The following is a 17,156-nucleotide window of genomic DNA, read 5'->3' on the forward strand; positions in this document are numbered from 1 at the left end:
GGTTGTGAGGACTATGGTCTTCTTTCAAAGTACAGTTTTCCTCCTGGGAAGGGTGAGAAACCTTGCAGCAGCCACGGCAATGCTTACAAAAAACAGGGCTCCCCCTTTTGCAAACTTGCTGTCAATTGTACCAACCCACATAATTCTGTTTGGGCTTTTCTTGTGCTACTGTGAAGGGGTCTGATGAAGCAGGTGATCCTGATATGGCAGGTGTTTTTTGGGAACAATGTCTGTGAAGATCTTCTGAGTCCAAACAGGAGAGGTTTGTTGCAATGGTTACAGGGTGGCCCAGCACTGAGATGCCTCACAGACCAAGAGACAGAGTGTGTTGTACAGCAAACCCTTTTGTTCTGTTACAATGGCCTCGGGGAAACACTTCATTGCCACAGAGGAGGGTGGCTGATGTAAACCCAACTGTCACTGTTGAGCAACAGAGCGGGAGAGCTGTGAGCCAGAACCCCGCGGTCACGTACTTCCCTTCAACAGTGACTCTGCAAGCAGAGGCAGAGGTGTTGAAATGCCCTCTGTGTGCTAAAAGGGGGGTGAGTGATAACTGCACATCTGCCTCCTCCAAGAATGCCAACGCAAAGTGTCTGAGAGCAGCCAGTGCTGAAGGCACCTCTCTGCAGCACTGTGGCGGCTGCCTCTGAAGTGCAGGAGTGATAAACACACTGACTTGGTGTTTAGGTGTTCCTGGTAGTGTTGGTCCCATGTTGTTTGTGCAGTTGTTTCTGAGGCTTAACTGAAGAGCAGAACATCTGCCCAGGGTCAGACAAGGGGCTGGCTGACCCAGCTTGCTGTCACTTGGGGATCACCAGCAGCAGATGCTGAGGGAAGAATGGAAGAACTGGGCAACTGATATCTCTCTAGTGCAGTCCCAGTTTCCAGTTATCTGTGACTCAGAAGCCTTCAGAAGTGGCATCTCTGAACATGAAAAGCCTGATGTGGTTTTCTTCCCTGACTGCCAACTGCTTTTGACAGCACTGGCCCCTTGGGCAATGGGAGGGCAGCACCACTGCAAAGATGCTTTTACTGCTGGATTCCCATGCAGTAGAGAGCTCGGCTCAGCACAGGGACTGAAGTCACAGAGCCAGGAATGTGTGAGTTCCCCACAGGCCTTTGGCCGCTATGTCATGTAGTGATCAGCAGTGCTTTGTACCCAGGATATTAATTTGGTAAGATCTCCAGAAAGTGACAGCAGAGAAACATGGCTCATATAGGGTTTCTGAAAGTAATATACAGAGAAAAGAAATGTAGCATGTTCAGTAAAAGACAGTGACGGGAATCACTAGCACTATTGCTCTCTGCCTTCATTGTCTGTGAAAAAGATTTGGCACAATCCTCTCTTTGACAACTTAAATGCTTGTTAAATTTTTTGACATTAAAAAAAAAAAAAAAAAAAAAGGTATCAATCCAGACTTGGATTCTGTTCTCAGGGATAATGGGTGTGGAGTAACTGTATTGATACCAGCAGTGAATAAAGCAACTCCGTGGCTCCTGATTTCTTTAAGAGATAAAATCTATCAATCTTTCACACCCCAAGTAAGATTTACCTGCTTAGAGGTAACTCTTTGTCTAGCCATGTAACAAGATTACTGTAAGACAAAAGATAGTCCTTTACGGGAAAAAAATATGGGAAAATATGGCTTTATTTTTCAGTCATCTGCTGGAATTAAGGAGATAGGTGACTGCAATACAACCTTATTTTGAGGCAAAACTTCTAGGCAAGGTTACTTAGCACTTGTGAACAGCGAACTGGTCTTGACTGAAAAGCGATGGCAGACTTGGGGGAAAAAGCAAGTCTGGTTTTCCTCCACTCATATAAAAATCTAGATGTACTCATTAAAATTAAAAAAGAAGAAGTCTAAGCTCCCTGAAGCTGCTTGACCTGTGGCTGGTGCTATTTTGCTGCTTCTTTAGGATTACAGTATCAACACTACTACTGTTCCCTATATGTTGTTATTAATAGTGGGTGCTGTACAGGATGTCTTTGGGGTCATTCAGTGGCTGTGACCGTTAGTGGGGTTTTCTTATCTCTCCCTGTCCATCTGAAAAACAGCTTTGAACCTCCTGGTTGGTGCCTCTCTTTTTTTTTTTCTCTGTCTGTCTCTCTTCTTTTTTTTTAAACCAGAGGTCTAAAATAAAAGTGACAAATGCATAATCAGCCATGAACAGAACAGCTCTGTTCACTGGAGCCCAGCTCTGTTGCTGCTGTGTATCCACCTGAAAAGGGGGCAAGAAGGGAGGAGGGCACTGACAGCAAAAGCAGGAGGTCCGTGTGATGTGTTGATTTGTATTTTCTTTTCTGAATGAGGTAAAGAATAGAAATGGGAACAAGATGTTCACACAAGTCAAATCCCAGGTTGGCCAGTGAGGCAGGATTCAGCTGAGTGCATTTTGCTGACAGACCTGTCAAGTAGCAGACTAGTGGTGAAGTCTTGTGCCCAGAGGCAGGCTGATGGTGGGGATGAAATGTCTCTAACCTTGCTGGCTGAAGAGATTGCTGCCCAGTGTCCAGCTGCAGGGGTTAAAGACCAGGGTGGTGGGAGGATCTCCCCACTGTGTTCTTACATCATGCATAGCTTGGCCTTCAAGGAATAGTTGTCATTTTTTCCTGCATTATTGCAGGTTGTTTTAGTGCCTAGAGCTAAGCTTCATCAACCATCTTCTGGTGGGAAGGAACTGTGACAGTTCTCAGCCCATCTTGCTCCTTGGAGAATCCAGCACCATGAGAGCTTCCAGAGGCACTGGGAAGCACTGCAGTGGCAGTTCAGGGCTGCTCCTGGTTTCCCCTTTCTTCCTCTCCCCATTCTGTTGTGGTCACTCATGTGAATGCCCTTCTTTGTATTGTTTTCCCCCTGTGTGCATTTATGCTGGGCTCATACTGGACTCCTCAGGTTAGCCCAAGCAGCACCTGTAAAGCTGAGAAGTGTCAGAGCTCAGTCACACCTGGATAAACTGCCAAGGGTAATGTTAGAGCTGACTGCTGGAGGGGTCGCTGCTGGCGTTGTTCGAGCCCCGGTTGTTAATACTGTGCTGCAGGGCAAGACAGTGACTGCTGTTCAGACAGCTCAGGAGAAACTTGGGTAGCAATTGGCTCTCTGAGATTTAGTCTGAAAGCTCTCCAAGGCCTCCAAGGATGGAGGAAAACAATTTGAACAGTTAGCCAGTGCAGGAATAAATAATAGTGTTCTTCACCTGGAAGGAGAAACTTCAGGAGAGTGGTTTGGTATTTTTGAATTTGATGTATGAATAATTTGTCTTTCCATCCCTCCATATGGTGGCTTCAAAACCAATGGCCTAGATTCTGGGTGCTACATGACAGCCAGACTGAATTGGCTGAGCAAACTGAAATGGAAGACAGTCACTGATGGTTGGAGTTGGGCCTGACTGGGTAGCATACAGCTTTAATTCCTTCCTCAAGAGGAGTATCTTGGCTTTGAACGTATTTGTGCAAGGAGTTGTCCCAAGGTGAAATCTCCTGTGAAGGCATGCTGCCCAAGGGCCAGACTCTGTGATCATCTGGCCTTGGCTAAGCCAGTTTGGATCATAGAATCATAGAATGTTATGAGTTGGAAGGGACCTTAAAGATCACCCAGTCCCAAATCCTCCTGCCAAAGGCAGGGACACCTTCCACTAGACCAGGTTGTTCAAGACCTTATCCAATCTGGCCTCAAACACTGCCAGAGCTGGGGCATCCACAACCTCCCTGGGCAACTTGTTCCATTATCTCAGCACCCTCATAAAAGAATTTCTTCCTGATATCAAGCCTAAATTTCCTCTCTTTCTGTACCTATAACTCCTTGTCCTATCACTACAGTTCCTGGTGAAGAGTCCCTCTCCAGTTTCCTTGTATACCCTTGAGATACTGGAAGGTGCTATGAGGTCTCCAACAACCTTCTCTTCTCCAGGCTGAAGAGCCCCAACTTTCTCAGCCTGTCTTTGTAGGGGAGGTGCTCCAGTTCTCTTATCAGCTTTGTAGCCCTGCTCTGGTCTTGCTCTAACAGTTCCATGTCCTTCTTTGTTCCATGTCTGCGCAGATTAATCTGCACAGAGCAGCAGTTTTTCTGTGTTCAGTACAGACCTGTTAATCATTTGTGCCTTACTTCATGGGAAGTAATAAGTACAAGATTTTGAAACTACAGTATGAGAGAATTTGATGCATGTTAATCAAATGGACTATGTGACTCATTTTAGCCAGTATTTTCAAATTATTTTCCAAGAAAATTTCATGGTTTGGGGAACAGTACACAGAAGCCTCTGAGACAGTATTTGATTGCAGTCTGTGACCCCTACAGCTTCTCTACCTCCCTTCTTCCTCTTGCCAGAGTAAGTTACAGAGCTGTGTCCTGCAAGCGCACTAAAAACATTTGCTTCATTAGGAAAAGTGGAGTGTGATTTCAAGGCTCTTGCACAGAGTGGGGCAATGTGGTGACATCTGCAAAGTCAAAATGGAGAAGAAATCAGCTTCACTGTGATACATCCACCTTGGACATCACTATGGGCCCACAGGACTGGGCCACGGTTGGGCGTGGGCACAGTGGGGTGTCCTGGCTGGGGGAGGACGCTTGATCTCCCACTGCCCCAGCTGATGAGTCTCAGGTTTCTGGTGGCATGCTGGCTAGAAAGCCTTCATGGACTGAAGCTTTTGTGATGGAATACATAAAAAAAATACAGACTACATGAGCAGACCTACTTCTTTCCTCCAATAAAAAACAAAGTAAAAATAAGGCAAAACCATCCAGACCTTTCTATTCCTCTTTTACTGTATATTTTAAAACACAGGCACATGAAAGAGGAACTGGATAGTAATTGTATTCCTCACTATCTAACTCTCTCTCAAGCACCAGAGATGGGTTTGATTGTTAGCAGGATGGCTGATCTCACTATGTCCGCATGCAGGCTTGGGAGCACCTTGTGAGTGCTCCGAGGGAGCTCAGTGGGCACAGTTACTTGGAGACATAAGTAAATGTTTTCCAGATTGGGTGTTTGGACAGAGCTGCAGGATCATAAAGTCTGTGGTTGCAGCCCTGGCATGCTGATAATGTAACTGAAAGTTGCTGGACTGGGGCAGGCCCCTGCTGTCAGCACTTGGGGTTCTCCATGACTTTTGGCTGCAGAGCCAGACAGCAGTGGGGAGGCAAAGCTGGAAAGGAAGGGCAGCAGCTGAGTGTTGGGAGTGGAAAAACCAATCCTACAAGAAGTATTCATAAGTGCCTATCACACTGCATGGCTAGCTGATGGCAATCGTGTGATGGCTTGGGATAGTGCAGTGATATAGTTTTAATGAGTCCTGGCCTTACAAAATATACTGTGTAACATACTGGCCTAGAGAGAGGAGGAATGTCTCTCTAAAATTCCTGTGTTTGCTTGAATCAGTTCAGCTCTTGCATGGCCAGCTGTGCTGCTGGCCTGGCACAGGCAGCTTGCTTGCCTCTGTTCCCAGAGCTGTGCTGGCCAGCTGGGCTCCCGGCCAGGCTGGATGAAAACAACACTGAGATGTTGGGTGCTACTTGAGAACGCCTCATACTGTGGGCTGTCCAGGGCGAGACAGGAGGGAAGAAACAGTGGGACTTGCTTTGGTTACAACTCTAAACTGAACACTGTGTTTACTTTTCTGTGCAAGCACTCTGGATGCCGAGTAACTCAAGAGACAGGGATGGGGACCTCAGCCAGTGGATGTGTGAAAGGACTGGCAGGGGCACAGGACCAGTGCTGGCTCCTTGGTCAGGAACTGGGAAATCAAAGCCTCTCTGTCCATGCACGTGCCACGGAACAGAGCCATGACCATTTGCACCTGTGACTTTAAAAAGGAGGTGAGCCTTGCAAGGAAGCTTTTGGAGCAAAACTGTCTGCAATGGCTGGGGCATCATCCCATCCTTGCACGCAGAGCCCTGCTTCCCTGCCCTTCAGACAGAAGGGTAAGAGTTTCACTCCTCTGTGCACAGCATAGGCAAGAGCCTGTCTCCTGGCAGAGTCCTTCTGGCCATTCCTGCTTTCCCATCCCTCCGCATGGCTCCTCAGCAGCTGGTGCAGCAGGGCCTGACCACTGTGGGATGGGTGGCCTGAGGTGGCTGGACTTGGGACAGCTGGTATGGCTCCTCACAGCTTCCCCAGTGACCTGCCCTGTGCTGTCACTGGCTGGGGTGGCTGCTGACCCTCTGTGCCCGGCCTGCTGAGGCGTCATGGCTGCACAGGGCAAAGGCTGAGATGCTCGCCCTCCTGCAGCCATGTCCCACCCAGCTCCTCTGTGAGCCTCGTGCCCCACAGCAGGATGGGGAGGGCTGCTTTCACAACCTGGATGTGTTGTCACTCACATCCAGACATTTCCTGTTATCTAACCTCAGCCTTATCTTCCCCATTTGCAGCTTCCTCTTGAAGGAGGAGCAGCCCCTTCAAAACCGAGCTGTGTGCCTGGGCTGTGTCCCCACTGCGCTCCTGCACGACCCCCGGTGCCTGCCCACTGAGGGTCAGGATGGCCCACTATGGTAGGTGCCAGCTCCCTGTCCTGTCCACAGAAGGGGTGGCTGGGAACAGGGGAGGATCCGTCCTTCAGGGGTGACCTCCTGTTTCTCTGTCAGGAGGTCCCTAAGGACCATGGGTGTTGGGACACAGAAACCCGCGGGGTGTCCATTTTCCTGGCAATGCAGAAAGCTTCACTGCCACCCCATGCTACACCTTGAGCTTCAGGGGGTCTGAATCCCACTCAGGTTGGCTGCCTCCCTCCATGGGAGGCATGCTGGGCATGCGCCTACCTGAGCCAGAAGAGCTTTTTGGTGCCTCCTTTCAGGGATGCAATGGTGTTTGGCTGGGTGTGCTTTGGGTAGGGCAGGCTCAGGGATGGAATGCCTCTGGTCCCAGCCAGGGAGCACTGCGCTCTGGACTGCAATTCCTTGATGAGGATGAATTACTATTAGCAGTGATATGTAGCTCTACTGGGTACTAGGCTGCATGTGTGTGTGTTTCCCCCCGCTCCACGCATGTTGCCTGTGAGCTGCTGGCAGTGGGAGATTTTGATCTAAATTAGTCATAGATGAGGCAGTGCATAAAAAACAGAGGAAGGTGCGGGATGGAGGTGGGTGTAACTAGGGAGAGATCCTGTTCCAGCCAGGTGCAAGCATGCTCTTCAGCTCCATTTCTCACTGTCCCAATGGCTCCAGTACAGCAGATGAATGTTTACCACACACCCCTCTTCCCCTCCTTGGGTGTCTGTGGCATGAGCAGCCATGGGGGCAGAGTCCAGGGTGCTCAGGCGGGGGGGCCACAGGGCTCAGGTGAGTGGAGGGGCTGTTGCAGCGTGTGCAGCTGGTGGCCCCTGGGTAGTGGGGCTTATCAGGCCCTTCCTGGGGCCTTTGGTGTGAGTCGTGAAGTGCTGGTTGCAATGTTTCTGATTCCTGGCCTTGCAAGACATTCCCACAAAGGTCCCTAAAGCCCAGAGGCTCTCGCTGACGTGTTCGCTGGCTGTTGGAACAGCAGCCCCTTGGGTGTGGAATGGGCTCTGTGCTCCCAGTGCAGGGCAGCTGGGACCACAGCCAGTGTCTGTGCTCCTGACAGCAGCCGAGGCCCAGAATCTGGATCTGTCTTTGGAAAGTCCCAAGCCTCATGAGCTTGTCTGCTGCTGGGGTGGGTCCAGCTCCTCCCAGAGGAGTGTGAAGCAGGGCTGGTCTGTTTCCTGGCCCTCCCGAGGGGACAGTTTGCTCCTGGACACTTCAGGAAAACTTCTGCAGAAGTGGGGAGGGAGGGGGATAGCTCTGCAAATGGGAGCCATTTGCCTCTGGAGACCACGCGGAGCGAGGGCACTCGCATGCTGTTGGCATTCCTTGTGGTGCAGGGCAGAGGGGAGGGAGCACTTGGCTGCTCTGGGATCTGGGTGCAGGGCTGTGCAGTTGGGGGTCAGTGGTGCTGGGGGAGCCACCAGTGATGCTCAGGGATCATTGGAGCCAGGGGAGCTCACCGGTGACTCCAAGGGATGAGTGGTGCCAGGGCAGCCACCAGCAGCAGGAGGGCTGGGGTAGGTGTCAAGGTACGAGTTATCCAAGTGCAGGTTTATTTGTTAGAAGGGGGCATATTTCTGTGAGAGGAAAAGTGCTGAATTATGTTTTTCACTTTTTGGAGCAAATAGATGAGATTGACCTTACTGAGCCAAATATTCCAACGTGTTTCTAGCAAAGCTCCCTGCAGTGTCTGCTGCAGGGCTGGGGGCACAGGAAGGTCCTATATGAGCAGGAGAGCATGCAGTGGAAGCCTGCCATGAGCAAAGCACTGTTTGACTCTGTTACAATGAAGGCTTCCAGCTCCTAGGAGAAGCACACCCCAAGGTTTCAGCTGACCAGGGGTTCAGCAGATCCTGTTGCCCACAGATCCATGGGGATTCTTGCTTTCAATTCAGGCTGTGATTTGGGTTTCACCAAGTGGAAAATGGAGATGAGCTTGATTCCAGTTCAAATCCTGTATAATAAATGCATGCCTTGAAATGGCTGCAACCTGCATGCTGGGCTCCGCTACTCAGCATGTGAAAATCACACAGCCACACTTTGATGCATGCTGTTACTAGGTTTAGCATTGAATCTATCCAATAATTTTACTTTTCATTTATTTTCATCACAAGTTGCAGAGCAGTCTGACAGCCCTGAGTGAAAATGTGAAGCCTGGAGGGGACTTTTTCTGACTTCGGTAAGGGACTGACTGAAGAATGGAGGAAGAAAAACTCTTTCTGTTTTCCCCTCAGAGTATACTGTAGATTGTTCAGTTTTATAACACTGAGCTTTTACTTAGAAATACCCACTTCAGCTTGAAACCAGAAGCTCTACAATGACAAATTCATTCAGATCAGATATGATCTCTATGGGTAGAGTAGCAAGTTCCATTCCCATCTGCTGATAGAATTATCTCCACTGTGTCCCCTGCCCTTATCTGTCCCTCATAGCAACATTTCAAGTGGCTGCTTTTCCCTTCAGAAAGCCACAACAGGGGATTATTTTAAGCTGCAATTGCAGAAGCAGTGCTGTCTTCTTTTCTTATTCCCCCTCCAAGGCCAGTTCTGCACCTATTAGACATCAGCACTGTAGCTGAGGCTAGTCTGGTCACTGATACCTCCTGAAGAGCCTGCCCAGTCTTTCTTGGGCAGCCTCCCCAAACTTGGGTATGGCTGAGAGTCCTTTTAGGGATGACAGGGTCACTTGTACTCTGGTAGGCTGATTTTAAATCAGATTATTAACACTGTTTTCTTATGTTCATGAAATGCACATCCTCCTTTTATCCATTGCAACATACTTTTATCTATCATGACTGAATTCCATTTGGAAGGAGGAGCCAGAACAAAGAACTGGTCACTACCTACATCCCACCCAGGGTGAAGGTGGAGACAGGGGGAATCCAAGAATTGCAAAGCCTGGGTAGTGACCCAGGTTACAAACTGATTTTATCTTTAAAGCTATAGCTGTTACCTTGCTCTTAAACCTTATTCCACTCTCTTCTGGGTTTGGAGAATATGCGTTTCATATTCCTGTTTTTTATTTTTTGCTTTCACCTGAAAAAAATCTTTACCTTTCCAGGTATGTTTCTCTGTGTGATCTTAGATGGTCATCTGTGTAAAATAGAATCAGAGAAGCTAGAGGTAGAAATGGTTGATGGATTGCCCACTGTATGATGCTGTTAATATACTTAATCCAATTCTACTTTTGTGTCTTTAATGGTCTACCTTCAGAAATATAATTAATAACATTTTAGTTTTTATTTTGATACTGAAAATAGTGTGACTATTCTCACAAACTGGTGCTGCTGGTCATCTGAAACTAAAATCTGGGGACTGGTAAGGAACCTAAAAACATCTTGCTTAAACAGCTATATCTGGGCATGTCCATGGAGAGTATGAAGAACATAAACAGTGTTATGCAGAATGGGTGTGTGGCTTAGGAGCCAGGATGACTTTCTCTGAGAGAGTTGTATCAGAATTTCAAATCTGTTCTTAGGCTGAAATTCTGAAGAGTCAACATCTGAGAAGGACAGAGCACAGTAATACCGTGCACTACTCTTGTGTATGTTTTTTATTTAGTTTTCTTTAAGTGCATTTCTGCATCTCCTGCACACTCTTGTTGAAAGAACAAGGGAACAACAGCATCTTTGGTCTTTGTTGAAGAGGGTGTGTGTGTGTGTGGGATGTGATGTTCACCCTTAAAGGCTGGATTCTGCCAGTGTATTGGGCTGGAAAGCTCCACTTATTGCAGGAGAGGCTTTTTCTGTCTGCTGGAAATGAAGCAGAGGGGGGATAGTTTGTCAACAGAAGAGAAAGCTTCCCTTCACTCCCAAAGAAGTTTATTGTTTCCCTGTGTGGAGCTTGGTTTTCTTTTAGCATCATAATCCTTAGAGTATTCTGCCAAATGCAGGAGTCTCCAACAGAGTCAGCGATGAAACCCTCTGTGCATGCCCAGGGTCAGATCTGTACCCCTTTTTCAGACCTTTGAATTAACATAGTGGATATTTTCCTCAGCAGAAGGCAGTGTCTGCTGGTGTGATTCTTTCTCACTAAAAGAAGAATATAGGAGGGGGAAATATGAGAGGGTTAATGATGTTTTTTTGCTAACTGGAAAAAGCCTCTGAAGTTAACGTTAGCTCTTCTTGTGCTTCTTTTCTCTCTCTGTGACCCCAGTCTGGCATCCAGCGAAGACACTGTGACCCCCTGGGAGCTGCAGTGTGGCACTGCGTGTATTTGACAAGCTGAGTCCGACACTCAGTGTGCAGAGTGTCAGTTTGTCAAATACCCCAAGTGAGGCATTGCTGAGCAACACGGTGCACGCCAAGGGTCCAGCCCCTCCCTCCTGCTCTGGCACGAGTCTTCCTCTCCAGGCTCTGCACCTCTCCAGAAACCCACTGATGTACTGAACGGCCTGTCCCCCTGCTACAGAACACCTGACTGATCCTGTGCTTCCACATTTCCCTTCAACCCGGGGTATCCCTCCCAACAGTACATCTGAGCAGCAGTGGTGCTGGTGCAGCTCCTCTGCACTGGGAAGGCAAAGAATTGGGCCCAGGGTCCTTGTTCTTTGCAAAAGACAATGCTCTGCTCTTCTATACAGCATTAACTAGCCAGCTGCTAATTAATCATCCTGCTCAGTTAATCAGGATTCTGGCAACCATAATCACAACATTATGGGTAAGGGCAGTATTATCCATAATACAAAATCTTTTCTTTGCACATGTAGGAATCTTTTTTCATTCAGAGTACAAACTAATGAGGCTGCTGATTAACTTATCTCTGGCCCATTAGCCAGTGAAAAATGCATGTTTGCTCAATCTGTTTTAAATTAGACCATGAAGTCCACTGCTTCTCCTGGCAGCCTTGCTGTTTGGAGAAGGCTCCTTGTCTTTGGATGATCATTCCTAGTCAGCCCTTGCAGCAAGGTTGCCTATTTCTCCTATTTAATGCAAATAATTCCCTCTAAATCTTCCTGCTTGAAGATGTCACAATTGGTAAGCATTTTTAATGACTGGCTTGTGGCATATCAGATCTGCAGCTTCAAATATGTCAGAGTGAGGGCAGCGTCCAGCCCAGTATGACAAATCAAACTCTCTGAAAGCATTTGACATGGAAAACTCAGAAATGAATAAAAATTCCCAAGACCCTACTGACTTGTTTTAGCACAGTACAACCAGCAAAATGTGCAATATTTGAAAATATTAATAAACTTGAATACTAAGCTTTTTGGGCTTTTTGTTTCAACTATTTCTTAGTAAGTATTTTGAAGAAGCTGGAGTTCATATGAAGCTGGGACCCATGAATTTGTATCATTGCCTAAGCAAATTGGGTTTTGCTTTTTGAATAGCTTGTGCACTTCTGGACAAACACAGTCCTACTCCTTATGACTGACACTCCCTTGGTGTTTCTCCAGCACTTACTCTACTCATGACTCGCAGACATCACCCTGATCTTTATCACTGAGGTCATTTCAAAAGAGAACAAGGTCTATGATTTCAGGCTTTGCTTTGTGGATCCTTAATGTAGCAGACAACTCTGTCAGCCCCAACCCTACCATCACCCAGATCTCAAGGTTTCAACAGACCTAACCTCCTCTGCACACAGGTGGCCAAGTGTTCATTTATGTCCTTCATTCTTGTTTTATGGTGCATTTCCAGTTTTTGCTTTCAGTAGAATTTGTCCCTTTGCTTTTTGGATAACTCTCCCCTCCACCCCCTAGTTCCTTCTAGATGACTGGGGGGAGGGGTAAGAAAGTTAACCTTTTCCTCTCTTGCAAGAACAAACACCAAATTACAGTGGGACAAATTTCTCTGGGAATTCATGTCCCATGTCCCTGTTCTGAAGTAGGTGGCAAACCCAGCAGGTGTAAAAGCCTCCATGTGATGGGCACTACAGTTGCTCTGAGGCAAGGGGAACTGTGAGTCTCATGACACTGTGCTGGCCACTTAAGATAGCGTGTTCTTTGGAAGCAGTGTCGTTTCAGAGCAGAAGCTGAGGATTTCCTTCTGTGCTGGAGCAGATGAGTCCCATCACTGGGTGAGTGACCAGTGCAAGGAAAGGAGAAGTTCTCCGATTTGATGGTGATGCAATATAGCAAAATCCTCTGTGACTTCCAGAAGAAAAATGCTCTGTTTCCAACAGGTTTTACTACCAAACATGCAAAAAATATAAATTAAAAAATAATCACACTCTTGCTGCACAGGGAACAACAACCACCTCAGCACTGGAGACAGACTTTTTGTGTTTCTGCTGTTCTGCTGCTTGTGACCAAAACGCTTTTGCTGCCCAATCTGGAGGCAGTGACAACATGGAGTACATGGGGGACTGCTCCAACTGGAGCATCTGCTCCCCTTTTCTTAACTCCCGTTGCCTTCTTTCTCTGAAGCTTCTCTCAGGTTTTGGATCTTCTGAGGAAGGCGTCCAGACCTCCTCAGGGCAGATCAGTGCTGGGAGGAATCACAAATGGGAAAAACCATGTCAGTGAGTGAATCCGGAGCTCAGAGCTTATAACGGCAAAATTTGCACAAAACACCAGGCTAATTGAAAATTAATGAGGATGGTACTTGGTGGGTGGAGAGAGTGCTATATCATGTGTTTTGGGCCTGGATACACTGAGGTGAACATGGGGAAGCTGGGAAGTTTCAGTTCCCTTTCCACACGGTGTTCACTTTGCACCACATACTTCTGCCCTGCATGAGTGTGGCTGTAGCTTCCCATTCCCCTCGTTCCTCTGTTCCACACCACCCCTGAATTGCTGATGCCAGCATCTTCTCCAGCGCAGGGTCTCTGGGGCCTGCTTGTGGGAGTGTATGTGAGGCCACAGCAAACACACCCTGCGAGGGGTGACTTACCTCAGCCCAGGGGCAAAGCATCAGAGACCCACACGCATTCCAAATGGTCCCCACACTGCTTACCCTCACTAAGGGCTCAGCTCTCCTCCTGTCCAGCTGGGGCAGGGGAGCTGGTGGGTCTGAGAGAGCAGCACCCACACATGAGCAAAGGAACCAGTGCATGGAGGGTGCCTGGTGCTACTGTGGCCCAACAGGGACAGGCTGGCTCCTGCTTGCCTCATGGGAGTGCAGCAGCCTCACACAAACAAGCAGGAGGGTGTGCATGACCTGAGCTCAGCTGCTTCCCCATGCTCCCCCTGCTGCATCCACTGGTTTAATAAAAGCCAGTCACTCTTCTTACACATTTGCTTTGTTAAGGACAGGTGGCATCCCCCTCCCTGACAAGCCTGGAGGACAGAAGGATGCTGGCTGAAGGGACAGACAGGGAGGACAGGCCTCTGCCAGCAGCATCTTAGTACAGGCAAGGTACAAACGATTAACAATGAAGAGGCAAACCAGGCTGCTAAGTGACAGCATATTGTAGGGAACGGGCTGCAGCTAAAGGGAGGAGCAGCATTTTACAATCATAAGCACCCACAGCATCCCTGTAACATAGGTCAGCATTAATAATCACACAGACTGACTTGTGTTCCACAGAGTAAATCAGTGTCAGCCTGTTAAATCTAGAGAGATCCCTTAATCATTATTCAAACGCTTCAAATTTCTATTTTGTTATGCCTCTGGCCCCCACACTGTAAAAACTAAATGCCACCATTTCCTTCAACATCAGTTCTGGTTTTCCAGGAGAAAACCAGTGGTGGCAGTTTGGAGACTCATTCCCTCTCCCTCTGTGCACTGAGCTCCAGTCTGATAGCAAAACTGACATTCCTGGGACATCAACCCCCCCTCTTTGGTCCCTTTATTATGCTCTAACAAAAAAAGACTCATGGACAAGCAGGATGGACAAACCAGTATTTGCTGAACTGCGAAAGCCAGAAGATGTCCATTTACAGCACAATCCCTGGTTCTTTGCAGCCTGGGATGTCCTAACAGGAACATGCACTGAAAAGTACCCTTTGCTGATGTTACTGGCTGCCAGCATTGCACGCAGCTACTCATGGATTTGCAGGCTAAAGACGTTCAAGTTCCAAGTCCCTCAGATCCTCTCTTCCTGACCTCAGTCCTTCAGGCTGCTCAGAAATTACTCACTCTGTAGAAGTGGGTAGACAAATGCTCAGCTGAGGGTTTCTGCTCCAGTGGGCAGGGCCTCGTTTCCCAAAGCCCAAGAAGATTATGCAGTTCCTCTGGGTTAAAGCAAGCAGTGAAACATTTATCAAAGCAGAAGACCAACAGGAGGAAGGGTCTCCTCCTGTTAAGTTCACTATCTGGTATCTGCAGTCCTGCATGGCTGCTCACGAAGAAGAGCTAGTACTCTGCTAAATTCCCTCTGTTTCATATTCTGATTCCATTGCAGTCACAAGGTTCTCATACTCAGGACTCTTCCTGTCTTTCACGGTGAAAGTATCGTTGGGTGTTTCAGCATTACAACATATCTCCTTGTGAAGACACTTAACAGGGACTTCCACCTCAGCCTCCAGCGCCGTGACACCTGCAGTGCTGTGGCTGGGACAGGACAGACACGAGTGAGTGGGATGACTAAAGCAGACAGCAGGCACTTCATTTACATGCTAGTTAGAGACGAGATCTACCATATAATATGTACAACAGCAAAATTCATAGTACTCTAGAGAGGCCCTGTGAGGCTCTGAAAGACACTAGAAAGTGATGTTAAAAGAATTACATACATAAAAAGAAGCACTGAATAGTTAACCCTGGTACCACAAATTCTCATGGCATTATCATGTTATATTCTAAAGTTACTAGCAGACACTCTAGCCTTTGGAAAGTAATACCAGGAGTAACTCGGAAAAATGGCTACAGATGGCTAGGGTGTGCCTCTGAGTAGGAAAGCAGTATGAAGGGTTAGAAGGTTGAGATGAGGACAGGGCAGAAGATGTGTTCATATAATCATAAGCAATTAGGAACTGCACAAAGTAATGGGCAAGTACTGAGACATATTTCTTATGGAGAAAGGCATGTATAGAGGGAACTTATCTCTAGGGAAGAGATGAGAATTCCTGTCCTTTGCTTTGTTAAATAATGGTGGAAACTTCCTAAAGAGAACGGTTTTCCCATGGCATGAGATAAGCAGAGCAAAGGACCCAGAGTATCCTGTTTTTCTACCACGTTAAAGAGTCTGGCTACCTCCTGTGCTCAAGCGTTAATGTCCTCCTGCTGCTAACTAAACTGCCAAGATGTTCAGATCCTCCCTCCTCCCTAGGTTTTCACTGAGCCGAGAGGCTTTTCGGGAGCAGACACCAGTACAATGTCCTTAGTCTTAATGTGCCAGGTAGGCAATTACACTCACAAAGAAACTTCATAGAGAGGATCTGGAAAAAAAAAAATAAAAAAAATCCAAGATATGCATCGACTTGCCTTCCAGGTGTTCCCACATTCAGGAATAACTCTCCCACAGGCCTCTCCTTGGAAGGGACCAGCTAGGAGTGGGGGCAATGGGGCCGTCCTGACTACCCGCCCGTTCCCTCGGGCCGGGCCCGCTCCTCCCGCCGCCCGTTCCCTCGGGCCGGGCCCGCTCCTCCCGCCGCCCGCGCCCCGGGTGTGTTTGCCGCTGCTCACCGTCCTTCCTGCTCCGCCGCCTCCAGCGCAGCGCCATCGCCATGGCCGTGGCCGCCGCCGCGGCCCCGAGCGCGGCCCCGCCGAGCGCGGCCCCCAGCCCGTACAGCAGCGGCCCGCGGGGGGCACCTGTGGGGAGAGCGCGGTGTCCGCGGCCGGGGGGCACGGGCCGGGAGCGGGCAGTGCCCGGGCCTGCTTCGCACCGGCTTTAAACCCGAAAAAAACCTGCGGCGGCACCAGAGGTGGGGCCCTGGCCATTTTGGGGTTCAGTCACTTCCTAGTGGAGTCACAGTATCCCAGGATGGTTTTGGTAGGAAGGGAACTTAAAGCCCACCTGGGTCTACCCCCAACCGTGGGCAGAACGCCTTCCACTAGGTTGCTTCAAGTCCTGTCCAACCTGTCTTCGAGTACTTCCAGGGATGGGGCATCTCTGAATAGTAGCACAAGGAAACTCCAGGCAGCAAACGCCCCTCAACAGGCCTGTGAGTGGGAGCCAGAATGGCATCTCCTGCCTGGGCGGTGCCCGGGCTTTGGCATGGCAGGGGTTTGTTCCCTTCGTCTGGATCTGCCATAACCACAGCAGCCAGATTTTGAGCTGGTCTGGGATGGCGTGTGTCAGCCCGCACTTGCCTGTGCAAATCTGTTTTCTGGCATGAGACTCCACTTACCTGTGTCTGGGACAGGCCCTTCCGGAGCAGTATCCATCCTGGAGACCAGTGTTGTCGGGAGCAGATCTGCTAATGGAGAACGATGGATGCATCACAACCCCGTCAAGAGCTTACCTGGATACTGGGAGATCAGGGTCTGCTCTGCCAGCACTAGACTCACCCGTCATCCTTCATGGGTTCTGCCAACCAGCCTGGAGCAGCCTGTGGCACTTGGGTCCCTGCTCCCTGACCCTCAGTCCAGGGTTTCCTGGCAGTACTGGCTGACATGGTGCATCATGCCTGGCTACAGCACAGCCTGGGAACCCTTTGGCTTTGTCCTGCTGGCACTCATCCAGATTTTCACAGGACTCTTTTGCTCCCTCTCTCCTGTGGTGACTTCCTGGCTGGTCTGAGAGGAGTTTGTTCCCCCACTGAATTGTTCCCCCACTCACTTGTTCCTCCTGACTCCTTGTCTAAATTTGCTGAACTGCAGTGGGCAGCATTACAGAG

The 17,156-nt window shown here is 48.7% G+C and overlaps 1 protein-coding gene and 2 long non-coding RNA genes across 3 annotated transcripts in view; 1 reads left to right on the forward strand and 2 right to left on the reverse strand.

Annotated features, from left to right (window-relative positions):
* Nucleotides 1–6,374: 6,374 nt before the first annotated feature.
* LOC114067646 lies at nucleotides 6,375–10,939 on the forward strand. Its single transcript, XR_003573437.1, has 3 exons — nucleotides 6,375–6,488; nucleotides 8,609–8,673; nucleotides 10,649–10,939. It is a non-coding gene; the product is annotated as an uncharacterized LOC114067646 (long non-coding RNA).
* Nucleotides 10,940–14,269: 3,330 nt separating this feature from the next.
* LOC114067648 lies at nucleotides 14,270–16,037 on the reverse strand. The gene is made up of 3 exons (XR_003573438.1): nucleotides 16,003–16,037; nucleotides 15,734–15,755; nucleotides 14,270–14,928 (listed from the first exon to the last, which is right to left on the reverse strand). It is a non-coding gene; the product is annotated as an uncharacterized LOC114067648 (long non-coding RNA).
* Nucleotides 16,038–16,663: 626 nt separating this feature from the next.
* VSIG4 (V-set and immunoglobulin domain containing 4) overlaps nucleotides 16,664–17,156 on the reverse strand; it is a 5,279-nt gene continuing 4,786 nt past the window's right edge. Inside the window, exon 4 of the mRNA XM_027903213.1 lies at nucleotides 16,664–16,733. Coding sequence (XP_027759014.1) covers nucleotides 16,664–16,733 — 70 coding nt within the window. The remainder of the gene's footprint in view (nucleotides 16,734–17,156) is intronic.

The sequence above is a fragment of the Empidonax traillii genome, unplaced genomic scaffold (genome assembly GCF_003031625.1).
Source record: "Empidonax traillii isolate 1590-97213 ecotype Southwest subspecies unplaced genomic scaffold, ASM303162v1 scaffold945:size354297, whole genome shotgun sequence".
Classification (NCBI taxonomy): Eukaryota; Metazoa; Chordata; class Aves; order Passeriformes; family Tyrannidae; genus Empidonax; species Empidonax traillii.